At 45.5% G+C, this 18,744-nt stretch overlaps 1 protein-coding gene across 1 annotated transcript in view; it reads left to right on the forward strand.

Annotated features, from left to right (window-relative positions):
• Positions 1-18,744, forward strand: part of DNAH17 (dynein axonemal heavy chain 17) — a 15,539,113-nt gene that overhangs the window by 966,584 nt on the left and 14,553,785 nt on the right. Inside the window, exon 4 of the mRNA XM_086931082.1 lies at positions 13,260-13,452. Coding sequence (XP_086787208.1) covers positions 13,260-13,452 — 193 coding nt within the window. The remainder of the gene's footprint in view (positions 1-13,259; positions 13,453-18,744) is intronic.

Genomic DNA, 18,744 nt, shown 5'->3' on the forward strand with positions numbered 1-18,744 from the left:
GAGTAGTATATCATTCAAACCTTAACGCCTACATTCCCGTTTCCGGAAAACGGCAGTGTCGGAAAAACCTACCTATTTTTGAAATAGGTCATTTTCAAGCTTGAATCTGTCTAAAACGGTTTCTTTGAATTACTACACAGTTGTGCTACAAAGTATAATTTGTTTTTTCTCATTCCTGTGCTAACATGGCTCAGCCTGTGGACATCCCGCAGCGTAGTCGCATTGCGGTGCGTGACCATTTGCGGATGTATGATGTTCCTTTGGAAGGCTTGGCTGTGGTTCTGGTGGTAAGCGCGGAACATGCTTACCCGTACGAACTGTTTTATTCGTGGGTGACATTTCCAGGTGTGGATGCAAATACTGGTGTGTTCCACACATACACTGCTTCGGTTGTACCGGCGGCGTACGCTCCGTACAGAGCACTGGAGGTACCTATAGACGCTTGGCAGCATGGAGTTTGGTTTGCTGGCGCCCTACCGCACGCTATGACCGCTCCGAGGTTAGGTCCTTTGTCCATTGCGGGCACTAGTTGGCCTGCTTTGGGTGGATTTACTCCTCACCCTAGACGTAACGCATGTAACGTAGGTGAACTGCGGCTACTTCATGAAGTCGCGGTGGGAGTGATTAGAGCGCTTGTTCATTACATTGGACGTAATGTTCAAGACGCGGCCCCTAGAGGCGCACAGCTTCGAGCAGAACATGCTGGTCTGAAAATCAACCCGGTCATGGTTAATTCCGTGATGGGTAAGAAGCCCCAGGAAAAGGACGATTTTCCGTTCTGGCTTGCTGAGAAATTCGGCCAGCTGGAAGCTGTGTTTCCTAATACGAGTCCGGGTGATAAACACCGGATTCTTACACTGAGTTTGCCGAAAGATCTGGCTCCTGACCTTGCTGACTGTGAGACCTGGGGAAAAACTTTTGCAGCGGTCTATTCGAGGTGCTATGGCTCCCCGTCTGTGACCAATCTAGGTGGGGTCCTTAAACGTGTTCAGGACGAACATGGACCGGAGGCGGCTGTTGAATTGGGTATGCGCCTGTGCGGCTCCTTTGAAGTAGTTTGCGGTGTGATCCTTGCGAATGTCAAGGGGGATGCAGTGAACTTTCAAGTTGCTAACGCATTAGCGTTGGTTCCCGAGCCCGACCGACCCCGACAGTTAGCAAAGATTATTGTGAATGCTTACAAAATGGTGGGCCGCAATGCAAAGGGGGTTAAAACTTTTCCTGATAAGGAGAAGAAACAGCCCCAGAGTCAGACATCGGAAACTAGTGGTCAACAAAAGTCCAAGAAACAAAATTGGCCTAAAAAGCAGAATCAGGGTAAGCAACAACAACAACAAATACAGGTTTCTGCTCCTGCGTCTCCATTGCCTGCGCAGTCGGATCGTGTTTATGATTTGCGCGACCGCGCGATGATTAAATCGCCTGAGAGGTTTCAGGCTTCTGAACAACGCTCTCCTCGTTCCTTTCAGGACTCATCGGCTCCGTCAACCGGTGGTGGAGGGGGCGGCAAGGGCCGGGGTGGCCAGCAAGGACGTGGTCAGCCCCGCCCGCGTTCCAGTGGAGATCAGCAGGAAGGCTCTACGCCCAAGAGACCTCAGTTTGCCACGAAGAAAGTCGCTGCCCTGACCGCGCATCGTTATGCCCCAGATAGTGAGAACGCGGCTTCGGAATCTGACGTGGGCTCTGACCTTGCTGGACAGCGCTGCAGAGATTACCATAGTGAGAGAGGCCCTCCGTCCACTGTTGAAGGTGACAGCGACTGAAACTTTTGTTGTGATTGAAACTGCAGATATGCATGTTGCTCCCCCTGAAAGACTTTTTGAAATTGTCCTGTTAATTGAAGGTGACATGCAGCGAACTGTAAAAGGGGTATTTTGGGAAAATCTCTCGTCTACGTATGACATTTTGCTTTCGGAGGCTGACTGGCCCCCACCTTTTGTTCTCGCAGCTCCGCGAGGGGAGGAGGTAATCCTACCCAGCTTCGCGCACACAGTGCCGAGGGTGGAGGCGCTGCATTTTGCAGAAGAGTGGGCTCTGGCGCTTGCGCCGGCTGTGTACCGCAATCAATGTGGCTGGGATAAATTGTCACCAAGCCATGAGATTCCTTTACGGTCACAGCCACAGCCTCAACCACAATATCCCATACGGCGTGAAGCGAAAGCTTCAGTCGCGGCTATCCTTGAACAATTGGAATATCAAGGTGTAATTGAAACGTGTGTGTCACCGATGAATAACCCCCTTTTTACTGTGAACAAACCGGACGGATCATATCGTTTGGTTTTGGATTATAGGCATTTGAACTCGCATTGCCGTAACTGTGCAGTACAGAATACGCACGGCTCTGCGTTAGTGAATAGTCTTGAGCGTAAACGGTTCAAAACCACGCTTGACATTTCCAATGGTTTTTATGCACATAGATTAGATGGTCTAAGTTCCCAATGGACCAGTTTTACATGCGCCGGAGTGCAAAAAATGTTTAAACGACTCCCAATGGGCTACAAGAACAGTCCGGGAGTTTTTTCCGCGCGCATAGTCTCTCTTTTGGAGAGCTTCGACCCAGTTGCTTGTTCGTATGTGGATGACATTTATCTCACAGACGACGATCTTTGGGAGCATCTGTGTCGAGTAAATAGCATAATTTGTAACTTTGCTGACATGGGTTACAAGTTTAACTTTGCAAAGTCGCACATTGCAGAGTACACAGTGTTGTTTCTAGGTTACGAGCTTAACCATGAAGGGAAGGGTTTAGCACCCCATTTCCTGGAGAAATGTGCACAGTTGTGCTCTCCGACAACACTGAAAAAATTACAATCTCTTCTGGGTTTTCTGAATTTCGGGAGGACTTACATTCCGGAATATGCCCAGCGTATCAAGCCTTTGTATGCTTTGATACAACCATCTTTTTCCAAATCATGCTGGCTGCCTGAGCATTCGGCCATTCTGCAGTCTTTGCAGGCTGATTTGCTCGCTTCTGAATACTTACAGACTCGTGATAACCAGACCAACCTGGTGATAAGAATTATCCCTGGGGCGGTGGGTTTCACGTACCTGACTTTTAATGAAGGAGATACAGTACATATTGCTTACAAGTCACACTTGTACACTTCGGCTGAATTGCGTTTTTCCACTGTGGAGAAAGTTTTAACGGCTGTGCAGATGGCAATTCTTAAGGAACGTGCCCTGTCACAAGGAAAGCGCATGTTGGTTGTTACCCCGTGCCCTGCCTTAGAGGCGGTTACGAAAGCCAGTGTACCTAATTCCAAAGCTTTGCACCCTCGGTGGATTCAATGGGCTGCGTCCTTGACGTCCCAGGATGTCACGTTTATTTTTGACGCCACCTTACGGTCCCAGGAGTATTTACAGTATGAGTTTGTTCATCCTGCTCCATTAGCAATGTGGCCGTCGGAGGATTTCCATTGCATCGTTTACACTGATGGTTCGGCGCAGGTTGCGCATGGCTCTAAACATGCCTACGTTTCCGCTTGCGCCATTGTGGTCGGTGCCATGGTGAACGATGAGTTCAAGTCCAGTGTCGTGCACACGCAGACGCTTGGAGACTGCACCGCTCAATTGGCAGAGCTTCGTGCGCTGATGCTTGCATTGGAGTACGCAGATCGTAGTGTGACGACTTTAATCGTAAGTGATTCTTACTACTGTGTCCAGTCTTACAATGAAAACTTGTTCTTTTGGATTCAGAATGATTTTCGTGACTCCAAAGGTAGCACAATAAAACATAAAACTATCTGGGTCCGAGTGGCGGAACTTAAAGAGAAGCTGCCACTCGTGTTTGTGATTCATACTCTCGGTCATCAGCGCGTGGGGGTCCACGCTGTTGGCAACTCGCTTGCTGATGAAGCAGCGAAGTCAGCGGTATCAAAATACTTAGTTGCAGCAGTCACGAGGTCCAAAAGCAAAATCGATGATGACATCTTGGCAGCTGTAGCTGCAACGGAGAAGGGAGGTAAATATCCTGCGGGATTCCCTTCTAAATACACATACCACTTAAGTCCCGATAAGGTTCCTTATGTGAAAATCCCTGAAGTTGGCGAGCGTTTAGTTCCCAACTCGGATCGCAGAGCTGCTTTGATTACAGCGGCACATGAAGGTGTGGCGTCTGCGCATGCGGGCGTCTCTGCCACTGTAAATCAGCTACAACAGAGATTCTGGTGGCGGGGTCTGTACAAACAGACGCGTGAATATGTTCTTCAATGTAACATTTGCCAGCAGATTAAGCCTTCTACTGCTGCGCGTCCGCCTCAGACACAGTTGTACATCTCTAATAAACCGCTTGGTTGCGTTTATTTGGATCACTGCGGTCCTTTTTCTTCTGATACTGCGTTTAAATACATCTTAGTAGCAGTTGATTCATGCACACGCTTTGTATGGGTATGGCCGCATCGAAGCCCTGATTCGCGGACTGTCATTAAGGATTTGCGTGTCTTTGTGGGAATTTTTGCCTGTGGTACTTTCCATTCGGACCAGGGCCCGGCTTTCGCCTCTAAGGCATACAAGGCTGCTATGGTTTCGTTGGGAGTCCAAGTCAAGTTTTCAAGTCCCTACAGGCCTGAGGGCAATAGTGTAGTAGAACGAATGAACCGCGACTTAAAGCAATCTTTGACAGCCCAAGTTATAGGTACTGGTAGAAACTGGCTAGCCCACCTCATAGGCGTGCAGCGTGCGCTTAATAATCTCCCTAGAAGGTCTCTGGGTGGGCGGACCCCATACGAAATGCTCTTTGGTATCAAGATGTATGTACCTGACCTTGATGGGCCGGACTACAAGGCCCAGGCCGGGGCCTTTGACGTAGATGAACATTGCAATGTTTTACAGAATCTACAAAAGACCAGAGACAGTCTTGCAAAGGAACATTTGCCCTCCACATCGGATGATGCGTTGCAGATCCCGGTAGTTGGCTGGCTACCCCAAGTTGGAGAACTGGTTCGAGAGAAGATCGATAACAAGAAAGAGTTTGGTCCCTCATATCGAGCACCAGTTCGAGTCCTTGGAGTGAAGGGCACAAGAACAGTCATTTTACCACCACTTCCAGGTCGTAAGGAAAACAGATTTATTTCTATTGACAATGTCAAGACACACAGGGTGGCCGATTCTTCATAGCATGACACCGGCTGTATCCTGTCCTTCCATGGTGAGGCACTCTGTGCTGGCTATTACATCTGGTGCAGAACAGGAGGTGTCCCTCGAGATGCCTGCCATATCCAGTCTTTTATTAAATACTATTCCTGATACTAACATTGATGAGCTAAACTACACTTATCCTGCTGATTTATCGATGCCTGATTTGCAGACCCGTTTGGCAGGCCAGTCCAGATTCTCTTTTGACTCTGTTTCGGAAACATCAAAGAAACCCACAAACATTGCAAGATATGCCACGTTGTTCAAAAAACATTTTTTAATTCCGCCTTGGACATACATATGGTTGATCCTATTTACATTCTATCTTTTTATGTCAATTGGTTTTGTGTTTTATTTTTTCCGCCTGATTGATGGTCACTACGTACAAGAAAGAACAGGAATTCGGTACCTTAATGGAACATTGGCCCCTGTTTCCTCTTCACATTCTACGCACAGACTGAAACGAAACTTAAATACAGTTAACATTACAGCTTGGCCTGTCCTTGATGGGATTGTGTGGGATGCGGTTAGGTTTCAGATACACGGGCCTACTGAAGTGATTAATGTTCCAAATGTGCTTAGAGTAAACATGGGAGATGTGATTAAACAAAATATACGTTCTGATGATTGGGATATTCAGGCCGTAGAAGCATTATTCTCGGATTTGAAGTATTATGCTGCCTTCGATACTGAGGATCTGTATACAGATTCTGTTAATTATGGTGATTTGTTTTGTTTCCAACACTATGGTAATCATTTTTTGCATAAGACAAATTCCAGGAGGGTTGCTGTAAATTATACACAATGGGAACATTGCCCTGCTCCATTCAGTGGCAGTTCCAATACATTTCTGAAAAAATATACCTATTTTACAGACTTTGATCAGTCTAATCCGGAGTCGTTTTATTTTAAAATGACACAAAAGCCCATTTCCAAAGTTAGACTTACCGATACAAAATTATTGTATTCGAAGTCCTTTTTAGACAGGTTGGCTGTAGATGGCTACGAGTTCTGGAAAGGAACAATTGACCTTAAATCGGTTTGGGGTACCAAAGATTGGCAGGTACAAGGCACTGAGGCTTTACACCGTGCATGTCTCATCCCAAATCACATGTTGTTTTTAAATTCTACCATTTTCCAGACAACATGCTTTGGATTGGCTACTTCTAAAAAATTAAATACACCATCCATCCCAGATTTAAATGAATATACAGGTTGGGGTAATTTCACTGATTCCTCCATTCAAGGGTCGCAAACTCTTTTACACAATTCGTCCTTTAAAATTTCCAGTTTGGATTCCAAGGGTTGGCTGGTATGGCAAAAGAGTGCTGATTCTTGCCAGCGCCGATTTATGGGTTTGGCTGAGGGGTTCACACAACTCAGGCCCGATCCACGTTTTGAAGAAGGATATACTGTCACGACTTATTCTGTAGGGAAGCTGTGTCAAAATTGGTTACAGCATTCTACTTTGGCTGCAGTTAAACTACATTTGTCTCAATTACATGATAATGTGGATTTAAACGATTTTATAAAAGGCCCTGCTAAAGGTAGATCTAAACGGTTCCTGAATGCAATTTACAATGAAATTTGGAAAGTTAACCAGGTTGAGGCTGCTAAACGCCTAAGGGCTATTGATCAAGCTAATTTGGAAAAAGTGCTTGCAGTGGTTGATAACAGCATTAACACGCTTTCTTCCCGAATTTACACTTTAAATAATATTGTGTCTTCTGTTGTCGACATTGTACATGATGAAGTGTCCGTGTTATATCATGGTCAAAATCAATTGCGTTCTGTGATGCAGTTTGCGTGGACACTACAGACTCTTAAGTCTGGTCGAGTGCCATGGACTTTTTTGAACGTATAATCATTATTTGCCCCGTTTAATTTGACTGAAAAACAGCGCATGTTGTCAATGAGAGATGCAACATTTTCTATGTTACATATTGAAAAATTAGAATCCCTGCCATTTTCGGTGGCTGAAGTAACTGCAGCAACATGGCTTATTCATGGTGTTATAACATTACCTTTTGCTTTGTATAAATTTACAAATTGTATGAAATATATTGCCATTGGGCGATATGAACCATTAGGCAGCGCTTTCCTCCATGAGACATGGTCTTTACCATACACTTACAGATGCCTTAAGGAGGGGAATGAAGTGAATCTGAATGGTGAAGAATGTACACAGTCCCCTGACCGCTCACTTATTTGCAGACACATCCAGTTGCATGGTTCTTGTAATCAGGACAAACCTAATTTGGCCTGTGTTTTGAAAGGGACACCAGTTCCTGCAATAGTTCCCACGTTCACATTGTTGTCCAACGGTAGTTATTTACTTTTAAATAACGAGTTTTGTTGTGGGTTAGAGCCTGGTATCGCATATGTGGTTACCGTGTCTGAAAGGGTCGTTTGCTGCAAGAATGTGTTGTATCCACCCACGCATGGGAATTCAGAAGTTTTAATTTAGCCAAGAATACCAACCTTGAGAGCTGAATTCAATGGTTTAGGCCGTATAAGAGCCCTTTTGTCTCAAAAACAGGTGGCCCTGAGCTCTGCCCGCGAAACTTATGTCCTTCACATAGCAAACACACGCACAGAAGTACAAGCGCTTTTAAGTACTGATTTGCCGTTTCATTTTTGCGAGCTGGTTCATCAAATCTTTAATGCCTCCTCCACATCCAGCCTCGCTCATTTTTTTAAAATGGTTAGCAGTGGTCTCGTGACTACATTTGAAAAAGTATTTGGTATTATCCCTGCGTTCTTTCATTCTATATTCGCTAGTCTGTTTGGCGGATTTCCTGTTTTGCTGGCTTTGGCTGCAGGCGTTCTGGTGATATTTTATTTCATAAAACATGGATGCCCATCCTGCGCAAGGAAACGCACAGCACCTGCTGATGAAGTTTCGCAACCGGATGCTTGATTATTATGGCTCGCTGCCGCTTGCGACTTTAAGCACGGCTTTTGGATTATCTTTCAGATTTTCCTATTTCACCTGTGTCCAGCCTGTGTTTCATTGCCTGAGCTGTGATTTCGACTGGGCCATTGATTTGTGTCTCTGTTTACCGACTTCTCCTGACGTCGACTTTGATCAGCTGATGTCCCCCGTAGTGGCTCATGAGTTGGTCTGTTCTGGCGAAAGGGTTATGGCTGTGGCAGCGATGCATGGACTAATGGGTCAGTGGGACATTTTCGCAGCGGCGCATGACTTTCTGGCACAGAGCGTTCTCGAGAACCCACTGAGTTGTCCTCTGATGTTGCTAGAGGATTCAGTACTGGAGGAGCACGTATGTTCTTTCCCATTGCTTAATTGGATGGCTGAACTGTTTTCGGATGATGACAGTGATTTCATGTTGGAAGCTGTTGCTACATATTTTGCATATTCATTCAACGAGGAATGACTCTGAATACTTCCATCTATATGGCACGTGACTTTTTAGTAATTCTGAATGGTGCCAATTTCAATACGAACATTCGATTTTTTCATATGTTCTAGGCCTATTTATTAGAGTTAGGCCTCAAGTTCGACTTTTTATATTTTGTGTGGCCACTATAGGCATTCATACATATTTTTTGTATTTTTTAAATTTTACATACATTACATACATTTAGCTTGGCTCAATATCATTGAACTCTGCTTTCAAGTCTTGCCTCTCATTGAGTATTGGCTTATATATTTGTCTTTTGACCGTCCTCGGACCATTGGGGGGGTGTCATATGGTTATTACGTTTCCATAGATTGTGTTAAGTTAGCATGTGCTTAGTAAATGTTTAAACGCCATATTTTCTTTCTGCTTCGGTTTGCACACGACACCTAATTGTTATTTCAGCTTTTAACCTAGACGAAAGATGTGATTTATTTCAGAATAATATATTATTGTACTGGTATCAGTCGTGCCTGGAACACTTGGTACAACTGTCTGCACTCTGAGAACTGCACACTCTAACACAAGGTTACTGTAGGCCTGATCCTCGCACTACGTTAGTCATAACACAAATAATGTTTGTGCCAACTTTGGGCTTTACGTGAGTTCAAGAAACAGTTACAGGGAATGAGAAAACACACTTGATGCTGGACATGCTGAGAGCTGGTAGCTGTTGATGTGATCTCCTCCTACTGAGAATTTGAGGTATGGGTTCGCCCAGCTAAAGCCCAGATGAGACCTTCTTAGATATAATATAATATGCTAATTAGGGTGCGCGAAATATAGGTGATACAGAATTCTATAGATTTTGCATCATAATATGTTATCACAATTTGCTTACTATGGATTAGTGACTATGCTGCTGACTCTGATTTCTATAATATGTATGTTGATATTATACAAGATACTGCGTTTGAGAATGCTGCATTGAAAAAATAAACATTTCAAACTTGCACGTGTTCTCATTGCCTCCCAGTTTCGGTTTGGAATGATAATATAACGAAAGAGTGTTCATGTGTTCCACGATACCTGAGGTATTCTAAGTTCATGTTCTGGATTGTCTAAGACATCGGGAAGTATTCACTGCCGATGAGATACTGTAGCTAGCCTGGTAAGGGGATTTCTGAAACATAGGTGAGTTGTGGGTCACCCTGACTCACCCAGGTTCTAGGTCTCTGAGCACAGTTCTGTGGGAGAACGGAAACCCTGCGACACCTGTTAACTTATGGGGACAACTTCTACCGCTTTCTTGTAACACAGGATGTTGACTTCCTCTTTTAGAAGCGAGAGGTGGGCCCTGGATGCGTTTGGTGGAATGGACGCTGGAAGGGAAGTAAATCTGAGACGTAAGACATTTTGGACAATATTCAAGACCCAGGAGTCTGTTGTTATGCGTTGCCACGCTGCCAAGTAATTTGAAACTCCCCCCTACTGGAGTGGGTAATGGAAGAGGGGGGAGAGGATTCAGCGTTTTGATGCAGTTGGCTGTCAGCCCCCTTTGGTAGCTTGCTGTGCAGTACGTCCCCTCTGGTGCTTGCACTGAGGTTGGTAGGCCCTTTGATACTGTTATGATCTTCCGGTCTGCCATTGAGGGGTTTGAACCCTCTGAGAAGGGAAACGGTGGAGGTAGGGCCGGTACGAGCGTCGCTGGTCCTTCGATTTCTCAAGCCCTACTGCTTTTAAGGTACCCATCTCCATTTTCATCCTTTTTATTTCTTCGTCAGCATGCGAGCTGAACAGAGTGGAACCGGAAAAAGGCAAGTACTGAATACGCGGCTAAGTGTCAGGCTTCAGTGATGTCAGTCGGAGCCATGCATGTCTGTGTAAAGGGACCCAGTGGCAGTCACTGTGAGCAGCCAGAATCAAGGAATCCATGCAGCACTGATGATCTAGTTAAAGACCATGGCTCCTTCTGGTCAATTTCCAGAAAATCCTCCCAGTGTTCCTTTGTAAACTGATCTGCAAAGTGGACAATTGAATCCCACTAGGCTTGATCATATCTCTCCAGAAGGGCTGTTGCACTGGCTGCTTTCATGACTGTAGCTGCCGTGTTGCCGACCTTGCTAACCGATGTGTCTAACCTTTAACTCTCCTTATCCAGAGTAGACGTGGCAGGCGGGGTTTGTGGCTTGAAATTTACAGGCAGCCAAAATCACCACAGAGTCTGTATGGCCAAAAAGTGGATCTTGCTCCACAGGCCGATATTTCTTTTGGAGCATGGAGGGTGCCGACTTGCTACAGCTGGTGTGAGGAACAATTCCATGGCTGGCTCAAGGAGTCCAAGCACTAGAGAGAGTAAAGGTCTTGTGGCCGTGCGTTGGTGGAATGTTTCAAAGATCACCGATGTTGATGGTGTTGGAACTGCCATTGATATATTCAGTGTAGCTGCACCTCTAACAAGAACTTCCTGAAAGGTGTTGATGTCATTAATTGCTGAGGAATGGAGTTGAGGAGAGTCGGAAAAGATGGGAGACTAGTCCCTGGTGGAAGAGGACGTATCCCCATGGGGATGATGGTGGTGATCTGTGATGCAAACAAGAGTGTTGTGACCTAGTCGCAGAATGCCCAGATGAATGATGGCCATGAAGAGAGTGATGGCGAGTCCTTGAGCACGATCTCCTGGGAACTGGTATGCTAGGCATCTGAGGCATCCGAGGAGGGGATATAATAATAGCGGCCGACAGAGCTAGGGGCCATCTTGGAAAGGTGTAAAGAAAGAAAAATATCGGAAAACGATCTAAAAAAAGGGATGTAATAAAACTGCAAGCCACAACATGTACGAGAACACTCAACAAAGACTAGTTCCCCATTTGAAAACCCAAATAAAGAAAAGTGGGTAATGGTGCTATAAAACAGGCTGCTGACAACATACACAGAATGCCAAAGGTACAAGTAAAACAGTTAATGGACAAAAGATGCAGAGTTCAAAGGTAACACAAAAATTCCATCCCTTTTTTTAGATCGTTTTCCGATATTTTTCTTTCTTTACACCTTTCCAAGATGGCGCTGGTTTTCACATTAGAGCACAGTCCTTTTTCTATGCTTTTCACGTACCTCGCGCCCGTATTAACTTCACCGGGACTTTGAACTCCGGAGGTTTCCTGTTTGCCGTATATCGAGGGAGTCCGCGGCCTTCATACACTGTGAGTACCTCTACCGAGGACCGATATGAACCGCATTCGCGTGCAGGCTCGTTTACCGCGTGTGGTTTTAACGCGACTCTATGTTTTTTCAGACTTTAACCACAACGCGTTACGGATGTAATCATCCCGTGAGTATCGGGCTAATCGGCCATGCACCCTTGGGTTGTTTGAGACTCTGTAGCACTTTTCGAATTCTTTTAGCACTTCGGTGCAGTCGAGCTAAGACTTATTGTGTTTTATATTTAGCGCATTTGTGCTCTTTTGCACACACTACCTTTTCAGTTCCATTAACTCACCCATACCTTTCGGAGCAGTGCACCACCTTTAAGATTTCTTCACACTTGGTAATATGTTGAGCATGATTATTTGGTTTCCACATACTCCATGTGTGGTCAACAGCACAGTATTTAGTCAGTTTTTGTTTAACCACAGCTAGGTTCATGTATATCTTTGTGACATTATGGTGTTTTCTTTTATGTTTGTAGAGCTGTCCCCTGAGGAAGGGCTTGTCATCTCCCCTGAGGAAGGGTTTGTCATCTGCCCGAAATGCATTGGGAGGATTTATGATTGGATGACATTTCATTTTGGATGATGTTTGTGCTTCTTTAAGCATTGATGAACTGTTCATGATAACAATGAATACGGATTAAAAATATGAGGAACCTCTCAAACTTGTGGATTTAACCTTTGGATGAACTTTATATGACATTGTAGACTTCTTAGTCAATTTTGCGCTGTGCACCGGGGAGTCTTCCTCCAAGCAGGGGAAGCTGTGTAGTAGTATACCATGTTGAGCCAGTCATCGACAGAGAGCATGTCGGCACCGTACCTTATCTCAACGTCGACCTGTGTTATGACTTTCTTAAGTGACTTTTCAAGGCCTTCCTGTAGAAAGGGGAAGTTTAGCGCATAAGAAAATATCTTGGAAAAGTGCTCCGGGGTCCCACTCCAGGCAGGCAGGACTATTCCATTCTTATGACTATCATGGAAACGCCCCTACGAGAGAACTGGAGTTACAGATAAGAAACTATACCTTCTTACCAGTCTTGTTGATGACAGTCAAGGGCTTTGTGTTTTAGATGCCATGCTCTGTCGGCAGCTGGAAGCCTGTATGAAAGAGCCTTTGAAACAGACAGAGGTAAAGATTGCTGCTCCACTTTAGCGCAGTACAGATAAAATATTTCATTACATAATTAAAAAATCGTATGCGAATGAGAAGAAATGAAAGAACTATGTTTCCCTTATTGAAAAAGAGTAGATTCAAAGTGTAATGGACAGCCCAGGAGAATAATGCATGAAGAGGGCTGTCCAGTAGCTGTTTTTTATTATGTTCATGCATGTCTGAGTTGTGGAGTGTGCAGTGATGACAATTTGTTTTGCCAGATAGCTAAAGCAAACCGTTTCCGTATAAATTAAGACCTAGCCTTAACTGTTCAATCACTATCGCCTGATGTGTGATATGTATTATGTGGTGGCTGGGTGGCCTGTTTAACACTTCTAAAAATATAAAATGGTTTACAAATAATTAACTGTTTTGTCTATGATTATAATTGTCTTTCAGACCTGCTCTTTATATGGATACTGCATTACTTCATGCAATTGAGACTGTAATTATTGATTGGTCTCATCAAATAAGAGATGTTTTGAGCAAAGATTCTGCTCAACCTCTTCTTGATGGTCTAAACCCACTGCCAGCCGCAGAGATTGACTTCTGGAATGCCAGGCTGTTGAATCTGGAATATATTAATGAGCAGGTAAAGTTACTAAAATAAATAGCATGTCAACTATTCTGTTAATTGCATTATAGAATCATGGAACATGTAAAGTGTAACAGCTTTGATAAACCATTTTATCCATCCCCTATCTTTAGTGCAATACACGTAATGAAAATGGCTTGCTTATATAGTTCTGCATGCTTTTTTGTGATTATTTGGATTTCTCATACTGGCAACCATGCAATAATGCAATAAAACTGGTTAAGGTGCATATAATAATATGTTATTTTTCGAATTCCTACCACAGGTCATTCTTAATTTAAAGATACTGTATTCATGCATTTTTACCAGCAGTTTCATTGCTAAAACAGCTATCTGATAGAGATTTCTATCTGTGGATTCCTTACCTTAGCATATTTCCCAATCATCAGACTGGTTTGAGTAATTTGTGGTGCGCAGTACCTCTTCATGTTGGTAGGTGGGGTCGTTTGGCTCTGCTAGGTATCGTCGGCATCGTTCGATTCAGAGAAGGGCTACCAACAGATACTTTTCGACTGACCTTTTTTGACCTTTTGTCGAAGATTTTTTGAGACTTTGTCTCCTGGTGTGCAAGATGTCCACCTATAAGGCAGGGTTTAAACCATGGGGCGCCTGTCACTGGCAGATGTTGATGATATGCCTGCAATTGGTTTGTCCGTAGTGTCTTGAGCAAGACCACAAAGCCAAGTTATGCGAGGACTGCAGCGCCATGAACCCTAAGTTGCTGAGGGTACACATTCTCAAGTTCTCGCCACCCAACATCGATCAACTTCGCGAGGCTGCAGGTCTCGGTTGAGGGGAAGGTCACAAGATAATTTGTAAAGTTGTACCAAGTGATTGTCGTCCCACTCTAAGTTGTCGTGGAAGTCCCACAAGATGAAAAAGAAGGCAAAGAGATATTCGACTTCCCAGTGCAAGTTTTCAGATGCTTCGCAGGGCACTCAAAGCCTAGCTCTATGGTGGAGTCTGCGCCTCCCTGAATTTCTGGTAGCCAGAGTGACCCCCACCCAGCTTAAAGACCTTTGAGGCCATGCACCTCATTTTTGGGCAGCCCAACCCTTCTGGAGCACTCTTAGGCCCCACGGGTCCAGGTCAGGCTCCTACTGGTCCGCCAGCGGGTTTGCGCTTGACACCAGTCAGGCCCCAAGGATCAATTGACAGATCTGTGGTGGTGCCGGTTGAGTGACCTCGATCTTCCCTGGTGCTACCTATGCCCAGTGATGGTGCTGCTCCCATTATCATTCATGACTCTGATACGGAGCCAGACGGGTGTCCTCCGATGCCGTCTCCGATGCGGGCCAGGGCAGACCCCCCATATCAAAGCCAGTGCCTTACTCATATGACTGGGCTGAGTTGGCACACAAAACGCTTGGTTCAATCCCCAAGGCTCATTCCACTAGAAGGAAGGCAGCCACAGTAGATTTTCTGAACAATGTACTTACTGCTAAGATCTGTAAAGCAGCCACTTGGAAATCTATACATACATTTACGAGGCACTATTGTCTCGACTCGGATACCAGAGCAGACACTCAAGTAGACCAAGCATCCTTGAAAAATTTGTTTCAATGCTGAATCGGCCATGATAGTTTGGTTGGTTCACATCTCATTTGTCTGCAGGCAGAGGATGGGCTTGCTACTCGATTCAGTGCTTATGACTATTGATGAGGATCCCCTGGTAGAGAAGGATAAGTTACTTACCTGTAATCCAGGTTCTCTTCCAAGGGTATCCTCATCAAAGTCATAAGCAACCCACCGCCACCCCGGGCAAATGAGACCTCTTTAAACCATATATTTGTCCCTGACCCTCGGGTCTCCGCAAAGAACAACTAACCTAACTGTCACACCTGGGGCATTATGAGAAGCTGGGGGCCATGGCTGCCTTAAAGGAATGGTACCAGTTTTTTAGATTTACAATTGCTTTCATTTTCATTGCTAGTGGTGTTCAATGCAGCCTATGAGCTAATAATGACTTCTGTTTTGCAGATGGAGTTTTTTCTTTGGATTCTACTCATTAAAGAGATTCAAATGATACTTTTCCTCCTGTTGTCTCTGTTCTACATTAGATGGTGGCAAAAACAGTTTATCAGTGTATTCATCAGCCTTTTTGTCTTATGGAAGGCTGCATTGTTGTGTGGACAAATGATATATGTGTATATATAGAGCTGTTTATATATGTTTTCATATATAATTTGTTATAGTTTTCCAGGGTCCCCGCGCTTGGGTGGAAATATTCAGTGCTTATGACCTTGATGAGGATAACCCTGGAAGAGAACTAGGATTACAGGGAAGTAACTAATCCATATAGACTATTACCAGCCATGAACAAATTAGTGTTTGTCTCCGCTCTCTCGTGTTGACGTAATTGCAGGTGTTTCCAACTAGTCATTTAGCTTGTTGTTGTTGTGTACTATGTCTGATCGGCATAGGTATGGTATTCATGTCTGTGTTGCATTATCTCATACCCAAACAATATTCTACTCATCTATCAATCAGTAAGTAGTCTAGACCAATAATAGTTCGGTGCTGTGAGAAGTTGGCCTGATATGTAGTGCTCACTATTCTAGTGATCACTGTGTATCATACCAAAAGACCCTTATTCAGTTCAAAGTATTCTGCTGTGGCAGTCCCCATAGCCGCTCAAAATGGCACATCCTCCAGGGCGGAGGATTGAAGGCGCCACATGGGTATTGCCTGCCGCGGCTGCTCCCATTGCGTACATATGCATTGTGGACTGTGGTCAGTGTGTGGGGCCTAGATACTCTATATTCTTGACCTTGGTATGTAATATCTGCAACCCTACAATAAGTTTGATGCCAACATGCAGTTCATGAGGTGCTGAGTAATGAGAGTACCCGCTTGTGTGTGGATTCCAGTTGCGCCACAGGTCTACCAATGACCAGTGATTTAGCCATTCGTGTAGCGCTCGAGCGTTAGACGTAAAGTGCACCCTTTACAAAGGAGGGAAAGAGCAGTACTGTGTTGTGTGACCGCATTGAAGTCGCCTCCCAGCAGCGAGGGGAGTCCACTCCATTCAGCCAGTATGGGCACCAGGGAGAGGAGAAAATACCCCTGCTCCACGTTAGGGGTGTATATCGTATCCAGCACTAACTGCAAGCCACTGAGTTGAGCTTTTATTTGCACATATCTCCCATTTGGGTCTATCCTTGCCTCTTCCGCAACAAAAGGGTTCCCCAACTGTAGGAAAGTAGGATATGCTTTTATGGTCACCCCCACTTATTGCTGGTGTCATTATGTTTTACTGACTAGTCTGACTGAGAACCTGCTAACCATGACCCCAGTCTCTGTACTTCTTCCATAAATTGGACATTGTGAGTACTTAGATACACTCCAGATTGGCTACAGGTGTACCCTTGTAAGTACCTCATATATGGCACTAATGTACCCAGGGCATAGGTACACCAGGGGTTTCCCATGGACTAAAGCATGTATAATGCCACCCATGAGAGACCACTCAAATTGTGACTACAGGCGTGCCATCGCAGCCTGTGTAAGCTTGTGCTAGCCACTACTTACAACAGATATACATTTCCTTATATCTGAGGTCACTGCACTTAAAACCTATAAGTTTCTCCTAAGGCAGGCCTTTCAATCCTGAAGGCAGGGTGCGCAGTTCTAAATGTTAGGGTGCTCCTGCATGAGAAGGACACCCCTACAACCTTCGGAGTCCATTCTCCCGGGTTGTAAGTGCATCAGCCATTACAATACGTAAAGTGGTCATCCGTCATTACGCAATGACCATCTCTACACTGGCTGTAACGAACCCTGTTATGTTTGGTATCAAACATGTTGGAGTCATACCCTCACACTGTAAAATGGTGTGGGAGGTATCATTCCAAGCACTGTAAAGCTCCTCCGGAAGACCCTCAGTGCTCCCAGTACCAGCCTTCTAGACCCAGACAGTAAACTATGGCTGCTGCTGACCAGAGACACGATTCTGCCCTCCTGCTGCGGAGCCAAGCTTGAGCAGAGGAAGGCAGGACAATAGGTATCCTGCCGCAGGGAGGCATGACCATCTCCCAGACAGGACTTAGTGTGTTGGGAAAGGGTGGGGTCACTTGCCAGCGCCACTCAGACTGCTTGAAGGGCACATTTGGTGCCCTCCTTGCATACTCAAGTTTAAACCAGCTTAGAGAGCTGTTGGCTCCAGCTCTGGCGTAACACTTAACAAAGGACATGGGAGTTTCCTCCCCACTGTCCAGCCCTTTCTCTGAGAGGGACCCCTCAATTGTTCGCACCCTTTCCTTAGGTTACTTAAGGGCTTACCTGTGGGTGGTTCCTTAGATTCATCGTGGGTCAAGAATCAGATCCAACACCACTTCAACTTCGACCGTCTGAGCACTCTGTACATCGCTGGATTGCTCTGTGGGAACCGATACTGCAACTGGGAATACTCCTGCTGCTCCTGGTTTCGTGGTCCTGCAAGTCTGCTGCAACGTCTGTGCCTGTCCTCCATACAGGCTCTTCACAAGGCCTGCGGATATCCAAGACACCCAAAGGAGTTTACCTTGGAGTGAAGGATGCAATTCCCTTCATCTGCAGGACTGCAACAAAGCTGAGCGGTCTGCTGGTCCTGAGTTTCTACAGACCCTGAAAGGTTCAGCAACACAGGTGTGGTTCCACAACTCCTTTGAGACCTGCACTGTCTTCCTAGCAAGTAGGAGGCCATTATCCCTCGTCGGAACCGCTGGAGCAGTACCCCTGTGCAACGCGCCAACTTGAAACGGCAAGGAAGACAGTGCAGGCCTCAAAGGAGTTGTGGAACCAGAGATCTTTGTGCTCCAAGAAGCCCCTGCCTCAAGCATCTCCTACAGCCAGGATCTTTGCCTGCACCTCATCCCTTGCATTGTAGGCCTTCATCCTTTGGTGAGCTGCTTGAGGTCCTCTTGCGACTCCTGTGCCTTCGGCCAGTGAGTTCTCTTGAGGGTCCTCTTCGACTCCAGTGAGCTCCCCTGCTGCCCTGCTGGCTCTGACTTGCCAGCTTGTGTTGAGTTACTTTTACCTTGATGATCCCTACACGGCACCTTTTTCGACAACTGCGTCTCTTGCCGCTGCCAAGGCTTGTTTGTGCCCCTGCCGGACACGGACCCCTTGGCTCTCGACATCCGACATGGGACAGCTTGTGAAAGGCTCCCCGTCTTCCTCAGCATCACCTGGACCATACAGCTGCAACTACAAGGGCACCGTCAACTCTCCTGCATTCCAAACATCGGTGGGCATTCGTCTTCCGTGCCTCCTGTTCACTCAAGAGTGGCATAGACTCTGTCCCCTCTG

Source organism: Lissotriton vulgaris, chromosome 7, assembly GCF_964263255.1.
Source record: "Lissotriton vulgaris chromosome 7, aLisVul1.2, whole genome shotgun sequence".
NCBI lineage: Eukaryota > Metazoa > Chordata > Amphibia > Caudata > Salamandridae > Lissotriton > Lissotriton vulgaris.